The sequence below is a fragment of the Ambystoma mexicanum genome, chromosome 8 (genome assembly GCF_040938575.1).
Source record: "Ambystoma mexicanum isolate Mex_15411 chromosome 8, UKY_AmexF1_1, whole genome shotgun sequence".
Taxonomy (NCBI): domain Eukaryota; kingdom Metazoa; phylum Chordata; class Amphibia; order Caudata; family Ambystomatidae; genus Ambystoma; species Ambystoma mexicanum.
Genome location: NC_090929.1, coordinates 351,298,695 through 351,312,233, shown reverse-complemented (window position 1 = coordinate 351,312,233; position 13,539 = coordinate 351,298,695). Strand labels below are relative to the sequence as shown.

At 43.9% G+C, this 13,539-nt stretch overlaps 1 protein-coding gene across 3 annotated transcripts in view; it reads right to left on the bottom strand.

Annotated features, from left to right (window-relative positions):
- LRSAM1 (leucine rich repeat and sterile alpha motif containing 1) overlaps positions 1 to 13,539 on the bottom strand; it is a 3,131,994-nt gene that overhangs the window by 2,483,507 nt on the left and 634,948 nt on the right. For all 3 annotated transcript variants that reach the window (XM_069609805.1, XM_069609807.1, XM_069609806.1), the window contains one exon: positions 6,613 to 6,681. In XM_069609805.1, coding sequence (XP_069465906.1) covers positions 6,613 to 6,681 — 69 coding nt within the window. The remainder of the gene's footprint in view (positions 1 to 6,612; positions 6,682 to 13,539) is intronic.

Sequence of the window (13,539 nt, the reverse complement as noted above, 5' to 3'; positions counted from 1 at the left end):
AGCGAGAGCAAAATAATTCCCAGCTTGCTATTTGTAATCCTTCCTTGGAAATAGTGCTTGGCCCATTTCTTTCTTCCTCAAGCAAGGTCCGAGGGATATAGCACCAGGTGGACTTCTTGATGATTCCAAACACGGTCTAAGGAATATAGCCTGCTACTCGCTACTTGTAATCGTTCACAGGATATAGTGCCAATCCCACTTCGTTTGGCATGTAGTGCCCATCAATTCTTAGGGATTTGACAGATATAGTGACAGCTCTGTTCTTTTGGGATATAGTACCCCCACAGTTCGAGCAGTAATATACTGCCCCACCCACTTCTTTTAGGGATAAAACGCCAAAATGACTTGGTAGCAATCTCAGGCTTTCTGGTCCCTCCTCACTCTGAGGTCTTGCTGCATCCCTCAAGTATCTTAGGTCTCTCTCAAGTAGCCAGGAGGCATAATTGGCTTATGTTTGCTCCTGAGCCTGGCAGAACCTCCCCGTTTACGGTGCATGGGGTTCTGCTCTTTCCCTCTGCTCCAGGTCCAATACTGCACATCTTCTCAGATTAGCTGTTCCGCAGAGACTAGATTCTCCAGGACTTTCAGATGCATCTTTCCTTTTGCCCATGTGTCATGGCCTGGTATTTTTTAGATTTTGTTTCTTGGTTGTTCCATTATTACTGATAGGCTAAAGTGTGTTCCATGTGAACTCATGGCTCCACAGTGAACCCTTTAGTCTTTAAAAGCTCAAGCTATCTTAGAATCAGCTTTCTCTACTGGGTTTCTCATGATTACTTGCAGACTATGCTCCAGCTGCTCTCCTCTATGCTCCAGCTGCCTTCCCCACTCTGGCATTTCCACTGCCTCCAAACTCCACAGCAAGTCAGCACATCCCCAAATAGATCCCACCTGGCACATGGGACCCTGAGGTGAAGGGTAGTATGTATGCAGCACCATGCTCCAACATCACCCAGTCCTCCTCCATTAAGTTTCCTATCTGGTGTGACAGGGAGGGGGTGGGGGGGAATGACTGCTAGGTGGACTCTGCGGATATAGGACCTAATAGACTGGCTTTCCTGGTCCCTAGAGTTCACACCATTCTGTGGGATGGGGTCAGCACCCTGACCTTTGTCCCACAGGATAACTACCTCGTCGCTCACTTTACAGAGTATTCTATATCACTCAAACGAAGACGTCCTTTCAGTTTTCACCTGTAAGAGGAAACACTACTCTTATAAGACAAATCCACCAAACTTAACCAGTAGGATAATACAACATTTCTCAACTAAAAAGACACTCTAGTCTATGGGAAAAACAGTACAATCCTTGGGCAAAGAGAGCTGTTCAGATATCACCTATATGCAATATAATTTGGTCCAGTAACTGCTTAGAAACCTCTTTTTAAGATAAAGCCACATTGGTTTAAGGCACCAATAGGACATTGAAGGGTTTTGGGAATTGACATAAGTGATACTCCCAATCAAGTGTTCATGACGTATGAAACAGGAACACATAATTCTTGTATATGGTTATAAAGTGCCAACCATGTTTCAGCTACAGTGGTCTATGTCACTCCAACTGACCAAAGGGTATGGAGAGAGGTGCACTAGCTAATGTTATACAACAGTTTATAAACTTAAAAAATATCTTCTAGTTTTCAGGTGCATGTGGGTATTATCCCCAAGCCTGTGGAGACAGTATATGGACAAGAGAAAGGCCTGTTGTTGCCAACAGGTATCCCACGTACACTCTTAATGGACGTAGTCCTTCAAAAGACATCACAGAAGATCTTAAATCGATATGTATATTAACAAATCAGAGTTTAAATATATTGTCATAAAAAAATGATAATTACAAGATAACCCATTCCTCGGGCGATGAGTAAAGGGAAGAAGAGTACAGAAAGTATATTTAAACATCAAAGTACAGCTTGATTTATTTATATGCCAACGCGTTTCGGATATGTCGGTATATTCATCCTCAGGGCTTTAAGCTGTCCTTCACGGTTAGGGTATTAATTTGAATATTCATCTGTTCTCGTAGAACAAGTAGTGCATCAATATTGACCTATTTGTCCTCATATACAGTTTAGTCCACTATTCTAATAATTACAAGAATTGAACTAACCTCTAGTGGTCCTCAGATTTCAGTGTTGAAGTCGGACCTGTAAAACAATGCTAACTATTACTAAATCTATCTATTCCAAATAGCTAATGTACAGGCAATCGCAGCATAACTATGTCAATTTACAGTGAGACACTCACCCAGCATCTAGCAGTACAAACTCGCTGGGTATGCTTGCGTTCTCGCACCTTCTCTGGAGGATTGGTCTCCGCCACTCTACAATATATAGGAAAGAATTGGATGGCCAGATGTCATTGGCCAGCATCACCCAATAGTTAGAAATACAATGGGGTCTACTCATTTTAAGCTCCATCTTGGTTAGAACAGCGTTCATGAGAGGTAGAACGCTGTGCAGATAAAACGTGTACAATTTCAAGCAACCAGCATGTAAAGATGCCTGCAAAATAATAAACATCTACTTCAAAGTAAGTCGTTATTTATGGGAGATGCGTCATGTCAACGGATCAAGGTGCCTGAGAGCCGCCACTCGTCCGCGTGTGTTCTTAGAGTTACCATGACAGCATTGGTGAGGCGCTCACGATGGTGAAGCGCTAACTTAATCCTCATGAGGTCTGTATTCTAGTGTTCGCATTATGCACCCTCTCTCTTGAAGCATTTATAGGAGCCCCAACTTAATCTCTGGCAATAACACGGGGGAGCTGACCGGCATTACCGGCCTGGTGGCCCGCATCCATATTAGTGACTGGGGTAACTACGGCAACAACTCCTTCACACTTGCGGCAGCGTAGCGCTAACGTGGCAGCCATCTTATCATTGATATTCACTCATAAGCAGAATGGTGTTCCTTCACCATTGCATGTCGGCAGTACCCCATATGGTGATACAACACTATTTCATGTAAAACCAGTTAGTTTAAATGGAACGTTAGGCATACAGCTTATGTCATGTCAGACCAATCAATTTTAGTAGAGCGCGAGACATCTAGTAAGGTAATACATCTAGAACTACGAGCTCCTGTTAGTGTTATCCCTCAAGTATATCTCTGCCCCAATCATCAAGAAGTACTAGACCCTATCAAGAGCTCCAGAGTCATATTGTGAATTCAGCACCATGCCTCCAACACTATTCCATGTCTGACAAATATGGGGACACACCCATTAATCCGTAAGGATTGATTCCCTTCAACACTCACAGGTTCACCCTGCTCACATTCTAAAGGACATTTAGGGCTTCATCGTGCCTCGGCAGTCAAAGTAACAGTCAATTCAGTACTGTCAAATTAGAATTTCTCACAATCATATTGATACTGTCAACGTAAAGCCTTTCAGGATCCCCCTGCTCACAATCTAGATTTGTTGTCAGTCCATCTCAAAACATATATGTTAGCCTGTCACTCAGGTTACACAATGCGACAAATTAAGCCCCTCAAACCTCTCAGGTAAACACTGCTCACAATCTAGACAAACACATAATATCCCATTCCCAATTCATTCCCCTGGTGCTAAGTGAGTCCAATAAATCGATCCAAGCTATCTTCCTTTGCATTAATTTCCTGTGGAGGTCACCCTCCCTCTATTGGGCAATGAGACTTGCTCCAGTATCACACATTTTAGTTGTGCAACATTGTGTCTAGCCTCCACGAAGTGGGTTGCTACAGGGGATTTAAGGTTTTTTGTTCTAATATTAGACTTGTGTTCAGTCCATCTGACCGTGGCTTAGCGTGTTGTCATTCCCACGTAATAGTATCCACATGGGCATCTCAGTGCATGCACCACATTAATTGAGTCACATGTACAGGAGTGTCTCAGTTCGATTATTTAGCAATTTTATTGCCTGATTATGGATGTCTGATCTTATTTCCCTTGATGACATTACCACAGTGCTGACAATTGCAGCAAGGTTGTGCTCCTGTGTGGCGCTTATTGGATCTTTTAGGTAGCACCGAGTCCGCTCTCACTAGTGTGTTTCGGAGGGCCTGGCTGTTCCTATAGCCGAAGGGCGGTAATTCAGGGAAAAGTCTTTGTAAGGTTGGGTCTATTTGCATCATAGTCCAGTGTTGTTTAATTACCTCCTTAGTTCTAGCACTCTGTTGAGTGTGTTGTTACATATACCAAAGGTGGGCTAGTCTTGGCTGGTTTAGATGTCAGTAAGGACTCTCTCGTATAATTAAGCTGCACCAATTGTTTCAGTGATGTTACCAAACACTGTTTTTTTGATCTTTAAATATACTTTCTGTACTCTGTACCGTTTACTTGTTATCGCCCGAGGACTGGGCTATCTTGTAATTATCATTGTTTCATGACAATGTAATTAAACTCTGCTTTGTTAATATACATATCAATTTAAGGTCTTCTGTGATATCTTTTGAAGGACTACGTCCGTTAAGAGTGCACGTGGGTTACCTGTTGGCAACAAAGGGCCTTTTTCGTACTCCAACTGACCAAGCCATTTTCAGGGCTGTAGTATTTGCTATAGCAAAATCTTTTAATTCTCTTAAAAAAAGAATTAAAAAAAGTACAAAATAAACATACAATACATGTGAATAAAGTCATACAATACACCATCAAAATCAACAATTCATTTTGTGTTTCAAAGAGCAAGGCAGTTTGACTCAAACAAAAGGGTCAGACAGGAACTCACAATACATCAAAAATTAATTAAGTGGAACGGTTTGGGGTTTTCGAATAAATCTGAACAACGCAGCGGCCCTATCCTTGTTTGACAATGCTCTCCATACACACCATTACTTAATTCGCTATGGTATTCAATTGCAGCCCGACAGCATCAAATCCCTGGGAATAACCATCATAAGGAAAACAGACGGCCTCTACAAAGGCAACTATCTGCCACTGTGGGGAAAGATTACTAGGTATTTCCAGAAATGGTCCAAAACCACGGTTTCATGGCGGCATGAACATTTAACTAAGATTGCTTTTTCTGTTTCAGTCCCTAACAGTTATGATACCAGTTGCCCTCCACAACGAAATTAAGCAATCACTCCACGCATTCCTATGGGCTGGGACGAAGCAGGCCATAGCATATACCACCTTTATACAACCCAAGGAAAAAGGGGGTGTGGGTTTCCCAGATTTCTATTAATACTTCAGGGCTTTGCAACTCTGAATTCTGGTAGACCATCTAAGAGAAAACGCAGAAAAACAATGGGTGAATTTAGAGAATGGCCACTTTGCCCCGGTCACACTAGGGAAGTGGGTATGGGTCTGCTAAAGGCGCTTAGAACACAAAATATGAACACAACCAATTATCTCAGTACTCTGGTCCATGTGGAAGAAGGCCAGGGAACTGGCCCATGACGTTACCGTCCACTCTCAGCTGCATATGGGCCCCCCAATTAAAGATAAAATAGGAGAACCCATACACTTCCAACCTTATTATGAGGCTGGGCTAACTGGAGCGGGACAGATGTGGAGAAAAGGCTGCTTCCTAACAAAAGCAGAATTAGAATCTGTTCTACACACAGACGCCATTCCACCCCCACTATGCTTGCAATTAAAAGGCACCATGATGGACCGGCAATGGGTAAACGAGCTGCAACACCTGCTGACGTTATGTGAACAGACACTCAATACCCAGCTAGAATCTAAAGGGCTCATCCCAAAGCTTTATATCTCACTCCTGGGTAGGGGCAATTCAAACACCCCCGAGACACAGACATTGGACGAGAGATCTTGGGCTGCAAGAGGATCCAGACATTTGGCAAGTAATTTATAGGGTAGTATGGTCCTCTACCATAGCGGTCCAGAATAAAATGCACAACAGCAGGCTTTTGTTTCGCTGGCTTCTTACCCCCACCGCCCCATACCCTGTGCCCCAACCACTTTGGCTCTCTAAAATGTACCCCACAGTGAGCCCCTATTGTTGGAGTAACTTTAACGGTATTGGCAGCTACTGACACATGTGGGACTGTCCTGATGTGCGGCAATACTGGAAGGTGGTGTTGGAAGGGGTTAAGGATATAGACATGAGTGTCCCCTTTACTTGTGTTGTTTGGTCTTGAGACTAGAGAGAGTGAGCATGTATTATTGTCCATATGCCCAGAAACCTGCTCTTGGCAGCAAACAAGGATTTTAGGGTGGGCAAGGATCCATTTGGAGCTGTGATGTCATTGTGTTCGTCTGTATGATGTACTTATCTTTTCCTCTTACTGTGCCCGAACTGTGAGATGGCATTAATTTCTGCTTTGTATAGTGTTGGTTCTTTCTCAAACCTTAATAAAAATGCAATTTTCACCCCAAAAAAATCAATAAGTGAAAATAAATAGATCAGTGGTTCCCACTGCAGGGCATAATTATAACAGAATACAAAATTAACAACCATTCATTAATTACAATATGAGAAAAATACAAATGATCAATCTGGTGGGTTATAAAGTGTAAATGTGTTGTGTATGAATGGGAGAAGTAGCCCAATACAACAGGAAAGGGGGGAGTGGGGCAATACGAATATAATGTGCTTCAGCCCTGAGAAACATTTTCTAAGTGATTGAATGGGGCATAATAATCATGTCTCTTGCGGCAGTTTCACCTGGAGGGAGAACAGTTGGCCGATGTCATCAGGAAGGGATGCAATCTGGTTGCCATGAAGATCTAAAACCTGTATTGATAAATAATGCATAATGAATTAACTTTTTCAAATATTCACATAACAAGAGTTAACCACTAACTCACACAAGGGAATGGGGAAAAATATTGAAATACAAACAAATTTACATATGGAGACAAAATTGAAAAGCATTCCTAATGTATCCAAATATACAAATCAAATTAATGTTCACATGTTTATTACAATATAAAATTCCATATGCAATTGATTAAAAACCAAAACACTGAAGAAATGAACAAACAATTCACCAAAAATAAAGGAACATGTTATTAAATAATGCCAGCACATACAATGATAACAGATTTCTTTTTTACCACAAAAAGACAATGAATTAATTACACATGTGAACAATAATTTTTCGAAACACAAAACAGCAATACCATAGAAATAAATAAAACAAAAGCAACAGTATTTTAAAGGCATACATTAATGTATAATTTTTGAGTCCATCAGAGATAAGGTGCCAGGATCACATACATTCTTGCATATGATATGTTAAGTCATTTATAACGCGCATGTACACCAGTGTTTCTAGGCTCTACAAGACAAGGGAGGGAAGGCAGAGGGAGGACAAGACAAACAATTTTACTAGGCCTTGTGTCATTCAGAACATGCAAGTGCAAGAACGAGAAGTGCAAGGGGAAAAAGAGGTGGGGGTCCAAGGGAGAGAGGAGGGGAGGGGAAAACAAGGCAGCAATGCTCTGATTATGTGCAACTAGGGCAGCGTGGGTCTGGGTAGTGCAAGGAGAACAAGGGACTGTAGGGTTACAGTTACAGCCCCTAAGTGCATGGAAGGCCCGGAGGCAGTGTAAGGGTGACTGATCAAGAGAGAGCCTGGTATCCAGTGAGACTCTGAGGGTAGCCAAGCAACCAGTCGGTACAGAAGACAGGTAGGTCTGCAGGGGAGAGTGAGAAAGCAGAGGAGAAGAGGAACGTTTTGAACTGCTTCCAGACCTTCAGGTGGTCCGGCTCACGTTTGAGAGGGGGAGAGAGGCCATTCCAGAGGGTGCCACCTGCAGAGGAGAGAGAACTACCCCCACTCTAAACCTGATTTTCATGAAGTGCAAACCAGGTTTCGGCTACAGTGGTCCATGTTACTCCAAATGAAAAAGCCTTCTTCAGGGCAGTAGCATTTACTGTAGCAAAATCTTTTAATTCTCATTTTTATTCTCTTATAAAGATTATAGAGTAAACCTACAATGGATGCAAATAAAGCAATACCCTCCGAAGGGGCTACAACTGGGCTGGAAAGAACATCATTCTAAGCACGATACCACCAAAGGCATTCTTTTCCAGCTGCCTGCAGAGGTCAGGGGACCTACAACAACTCTCCAGGGTCTGTCTACAGGCTGATCAATTGACCCCTGACCCCAAAACCGCCATCATTGAATGGTATTTCCATCCTCAGAAGGGGCTTCAGCTGGGCTGAGAGGAATATTGAGTTCAACATACCACCAGAGGCACTCATGCCAGCTGCCCGAGGCTGCCTGAAGAGTTCAGGGCACTGACAACAGCCATCCAGGGTCAATCCACAGGTTGATCACGGGATCCCCGACAAATTTGAACAAGAACTCACTAAGATGCTCCTGGGGCGTCCAGTAAAGGGCAGACTGCTGGGAAGATCCTCCCACATTTAGGTGTGGCATTTTTCAGCCTCCAGCACCCCTTGCAGTGCTCCGTCAGCTCCTTACCAGCATCATGTGATCCTACAACTGCTGCTTTCACTTTAAAAAAAGGACTGGTTTCCTATTTATATTTCTTTCCTGCTTAAGTACTTCTGGGTTACTTTGGGAATTTGAGCAATTTCCTTAGGGTATCCACTTGTCTGGGCATCCAGAGCAAAGGGTTGACAAACCGAAGGGTTCTTGGTATTATCCATTTTCTCTTTTCATGATTTGTTCCTGTTTCGCCCCTAGTTGCCACTGATAGCCAAAAAAACATGCTGCATACAAAGCACACAAACATTCAAATCAAACTCAAATACAACACTCCACTAAAACAACTAATTGCATACACTTGCATTCTTCTCAACTGCCACTTTGCACCTGCTCACACACATGAGATCAATGAACTCATTAGCATACACCCCGTAAATACACTCTTTGTTACAGAAATATGGTTCAAACCCAAACACACGCCTATTATCCATGACATACTTCCCCATACTGTCTCATCCAGAGATCGCCCAGACCAACAAGGTGGTGGCATTGCATAATATAGACACTCACACTTAGCAACCCCACACATTCCCCATACAAATCATTTGACGCACTCCCTCTCACTTGCCTCCTCCATCACACTCCACCTCATTTACTGTCCCAACACCCAATCACAACTTCCACATCAGCTGGATTGGCTTTACAACTAATAACCGCAACTCGCCCTGCATCAACATCTACACTTTGGCAACTTCGACCCCGGTAGTTCCCTTGCAGAAAGCAACCCCATACTAAAGAGTATCCTCACTCCACTCATCCCCTATGATCTAACACAACCCATCACCTACCCCAGACACACAGCTGGCAACACTCTGGATCTTTTGATTTCTAGCAAAAAGCATGTCTGTGGAAAAACTAATCTGGGTGTCGTGGTCAGACCACTTTGCTAACCCCTTCACGCTCACTCTACTGCATAAGATTCCCCCCACCTGCCACACATACCCCTCACCCTTCAGGCAGCCAAACCACACAGATTACAGAAATTCCCTTAGCACCACTCATACCACCCCCTATTCCTCACACGGACATCCCTCCACTCTGCACAACAACATCACACATGCACTCAACAAAATTGTCCCCTTAAATCACAAAAGCCCCACAGCCACCTCCATAAACCATGGTTCAAACGCTCCCTCCTCTATATCAAGAAAGAAGCAAGACGCCTAAGAAGTGCCTGCCAAAAGAACCCAGGCCATGAGACCACCACTGAAACTCTGCCACAACAAATACAAAACAGCCATACTCAATGCCAAAGCCACACATTACTTCCAATTACTCCAATCTGCCATCAATCGTACACCGAAACAATTCAACATTGTCAAATCCCTCTCCAAACCACTATTCACGCCGTCCACAGCAGTATGCAACTCTCTTAGGGACTACTTCAACTCCAAAATAGAAAACATCATGCAAGTCCTTCCCACTGCTCTCCCTGCTCCCACACATGCCATCACATGGGACTGATTCCACTGCATCGACACAGACACCCTCATCACCCTTACTGTCAAAACAAATAATGCACACTTCCTAGATGATGCAACATCCTATCCAACAAATATAAAACTTTCAGGCACCGTACTCTACCGGTTCACCTCCTTTCTTTCTGACAAGATACCCTGTTTCCATGGCCTCTATTTCGATCTAACCCCACCACAGTCAAGTACAGGGTTCGGCAACGCTCCTCCCGGTCTCTACTTCTCTTCAATCTATAAAATGAATCCATTGGATTTCCACCAACACATAGAAAGACTTCCAAATCTCATCCCGCTCACAACTGCACATCCTCAAAAGCCGTCTCTCCACCATCACCACCTGGGTGACCACTCACTTCCTCAAGCTCAACCCTATCAAAACAGAATACCTCCTCATCTACATCCCCACCCCATCCCACCCCTACCCGCACACCCCAGACCCAAACCTGAAATCACCCCCTGGATCAAAGAATTAACCACAGAGAATTTGTACATTTCTGTCTCCACACCCATCAAATCAATTGCAATCTACAACTACACTTCTTGCGAAAGATCAGACATTTTCCCTCTTGATGACTTCCACACCGCAGTCCAAAGCACTGGTTCTCTCCAAGCTGAACTACGGCAATGCTCTCCTTACTTGACTCCGCAGCAGCACTCATTCCTCCGGCAAGCCATACAAAACACAGCGCCAGACTTTTCCTACATCTACCAAAACATTCACACATCACCTTACCTCTCACCCAGTTCCATTGCTTCACCGTACCCCAAATGATTGCCTTCAAAGGACTTTGTATTCTTTTCAAAGCCATCCACCATAAAACCCTATTTTACCTTCACGACAAACTCAAACCCATCAAGCACACAAAGACCAGACAAGCAAGCTAGAATCTCCTACACATTCTACTCAGTAAACTAACATGCACACAAAAGGAACCATTTATCCACTAGGCACCCAGGGCATAGAACACCCTACACAATCCCATCTGCACTGCACGCTCCATCACTACTTTCAGAAAGAGGCTCAAAACATACCAGTGTCCCGACACATAATCACACCCGTCTATCTCCCCTGCTACCACTTGTTTATTCTAATCTTTCCATCCTATCCTGAAAATATGCAACTTCAATCTTGCCTCCCACCTTTGTAACTTTGGAAGGTGCTCTGAGAACCGCTGGATATGGCCAACACTGAACAAAAATTCCAATAAAAAATAAATAAAAAACCTAGGACATTAATATCAACTCTGAATTTTGTATTTCAAAGAACAAAACAGTATGACTCAACCGAAAAGGTCAGACAGGAAATCACAATAGATCAAAAATAAATTAAGTGAAAATAAATGAACAACCAATCATTAATTATAATATCTGAAAAATCCCAATATTATCCCCGATGGTTAGATTTTGGTTATAACCATGTCAAAATCCTTACTAAACTGTCCGATATAGGAGAACAGACCACCTATTAGTAACAAATAAACTTCATTCTTCCACTAGGGGAAGAACTCGCTACCATGTAGCAGTGCCTCTACAAAATGCAATTGTAAGTGGCTGAAAAATAACAGTGAATGCACAACTTCACGTTATTCACAGTATCAAATGACTTCATTTTTGGAAGGAGAAAGTTTCTTAATCGTTACTCCTGTTCTCCAGAATTGGTATCTTTCATAGATTCACATGCTGTGAATATTCCGTCAGGCTGGAAATCCTCAGTTACTTTTTGATTCCCCTTGCTCTAGGAAAGAAGAACCTAAATTGTGTAGTAGAACACCCTTGTTATGAGTGTTTTTGGTCCCCACCAATGGGACCTCGAGAAGCCCTAGACTAGACCCTTCTCTTCCTCTTCCCCTCAGATTCTGACCCTGTGGTACCAGATGTACCTGGGGTGCGAGAGGTTTTACCTGACAGGGTGGAAGAAGGGTGCATGTGCATCTATGAAAGATACCAATGCTGGAGAACAGGAGTTACAGGTAAGAAACTTTCTTATCCAGTATTTGATCTTTCATAGATTCACATTCTGTGAATAGACTATGTAGCAGTATACAGACACTGGAGGTGCTAACAGGGAAAAACCTGTATATTTTACAGCCAATACATAGGGTCATACCTTACTGGAACAGGCGCGGTAGGACTACTCTCCCTGTCCACACTTCTTCATGCTGCTTCTCCAGGCAGTAGTGCCTCGTAAAAGTATACAACACGGACCTGGTGGCCGTTTGGCAAATGTCTGATCGGGACCCCAGACCATCATGTCGCCGAAGCCGCTGCAGCTCTCGTTGAATGTGCATGCGGGGGAGCCTGGAGGGTCTTTCCACTGACTTGTGGCAGAAGACAATAGTCGACGAGATCCACCGTACTTTGCTTTGTTTGGATAGAGCATTGTCTTTATTCAACAGGCCATACGCTACAAAAAGTTGCGTTGATTTCCTGAAGGACTGCGACCTGTCAATGTAGTATTTTAACGCTCGCTTGAGTTCGAGCAAGTGTAATGCCACCTCGGCTGGTGATGAGGGCTTGCAAAAGAAAGCTAGGAAGGATATTACAGAATTTTTGGGAAAATCCGTGGGCACTTTGGGAATGAATCGCGGATTTGTCATGAGAAGTAACCTGTCCTTTTGCAACCGCAAATATGGCTCCTTGATTGCGAGGGCTTGCAGCTCAGACATCCTCCTGGCTGACACAATAGTCCCCAGGAAGGCAAGCTTCCAGGACAAGTATCCCAGACGTGCAGAGGCCATAGGTTAAAACGGTTTCTTCATGAGCCCCGAGAGCACGATGTTGAGGCTCCATTCTGGCAACATCCCTCTTACTGGTGGAAAACAAAGGCCTTTGAGGAAATGCTTTATGAGTCTGCGTCCGTACAGAGATGCCTTTCTCCTGCCTCGTGTACCTAGAGATAGCGCCAAGTGCACTTTAATGGAGTTGTGGGCAAGGCCTTGTTTGGTTAGGCCTAGCAGGTATAGCAGTACCTCATCTGGCGTCACCCGAATGGGTTTAGTCCTACCTGGTGTTGTTGGCGTTGGGTTTCGCACCACTTACTTTCACTTTAGGCGGTATGATTTGTTAGTGACGGGAGCTCTTGCAGCCGCCAGGACCGGTCTATACTCTTGAGATATGTTCAGGCTTCCGAACTCCACGAACTCAGGAGCCACGCCATCAGGCGCAATGATTGAAGGTTGTGGTGAATTTTCGCGTTGCCTTGTGTTATGAAGTCTGATCGATTGTTGAGTCGGATGGGTTTGTCCTTGGAGAGCTGGACCACATCAGAGTACCAGATCTGGCGAGGCCAGTCCAGCACAATGAGAATCACCTTGCAGGAGTGCTGCTTGATCGCCTGCATCATTCTGCGCAGGATCGGGAAGGGTGGAAACGCGAATGAGAAGAGGCTGTCCCCGGAAAAGCTAACACTTTTTCCATTGAGCCCTTTTGGGGCGTCCTGCTTGCGTACCTGGCACACTTTATTGTGGATTGTGGATCGAATGCTGATCCTGTGGGCAATGGCAGTTGAGCTTCCTTGGACAATTTCCTGGATCTCGTTCCTCCATGATTTTGCAGATAATACATTCTGGTGGTGTTGTCTGTGAGGACTTTAACCGTTTGGTTCTGTAGTATCGGGAGGAAAGATTTGAGTACCCACCGAACCGATGCACATGTAT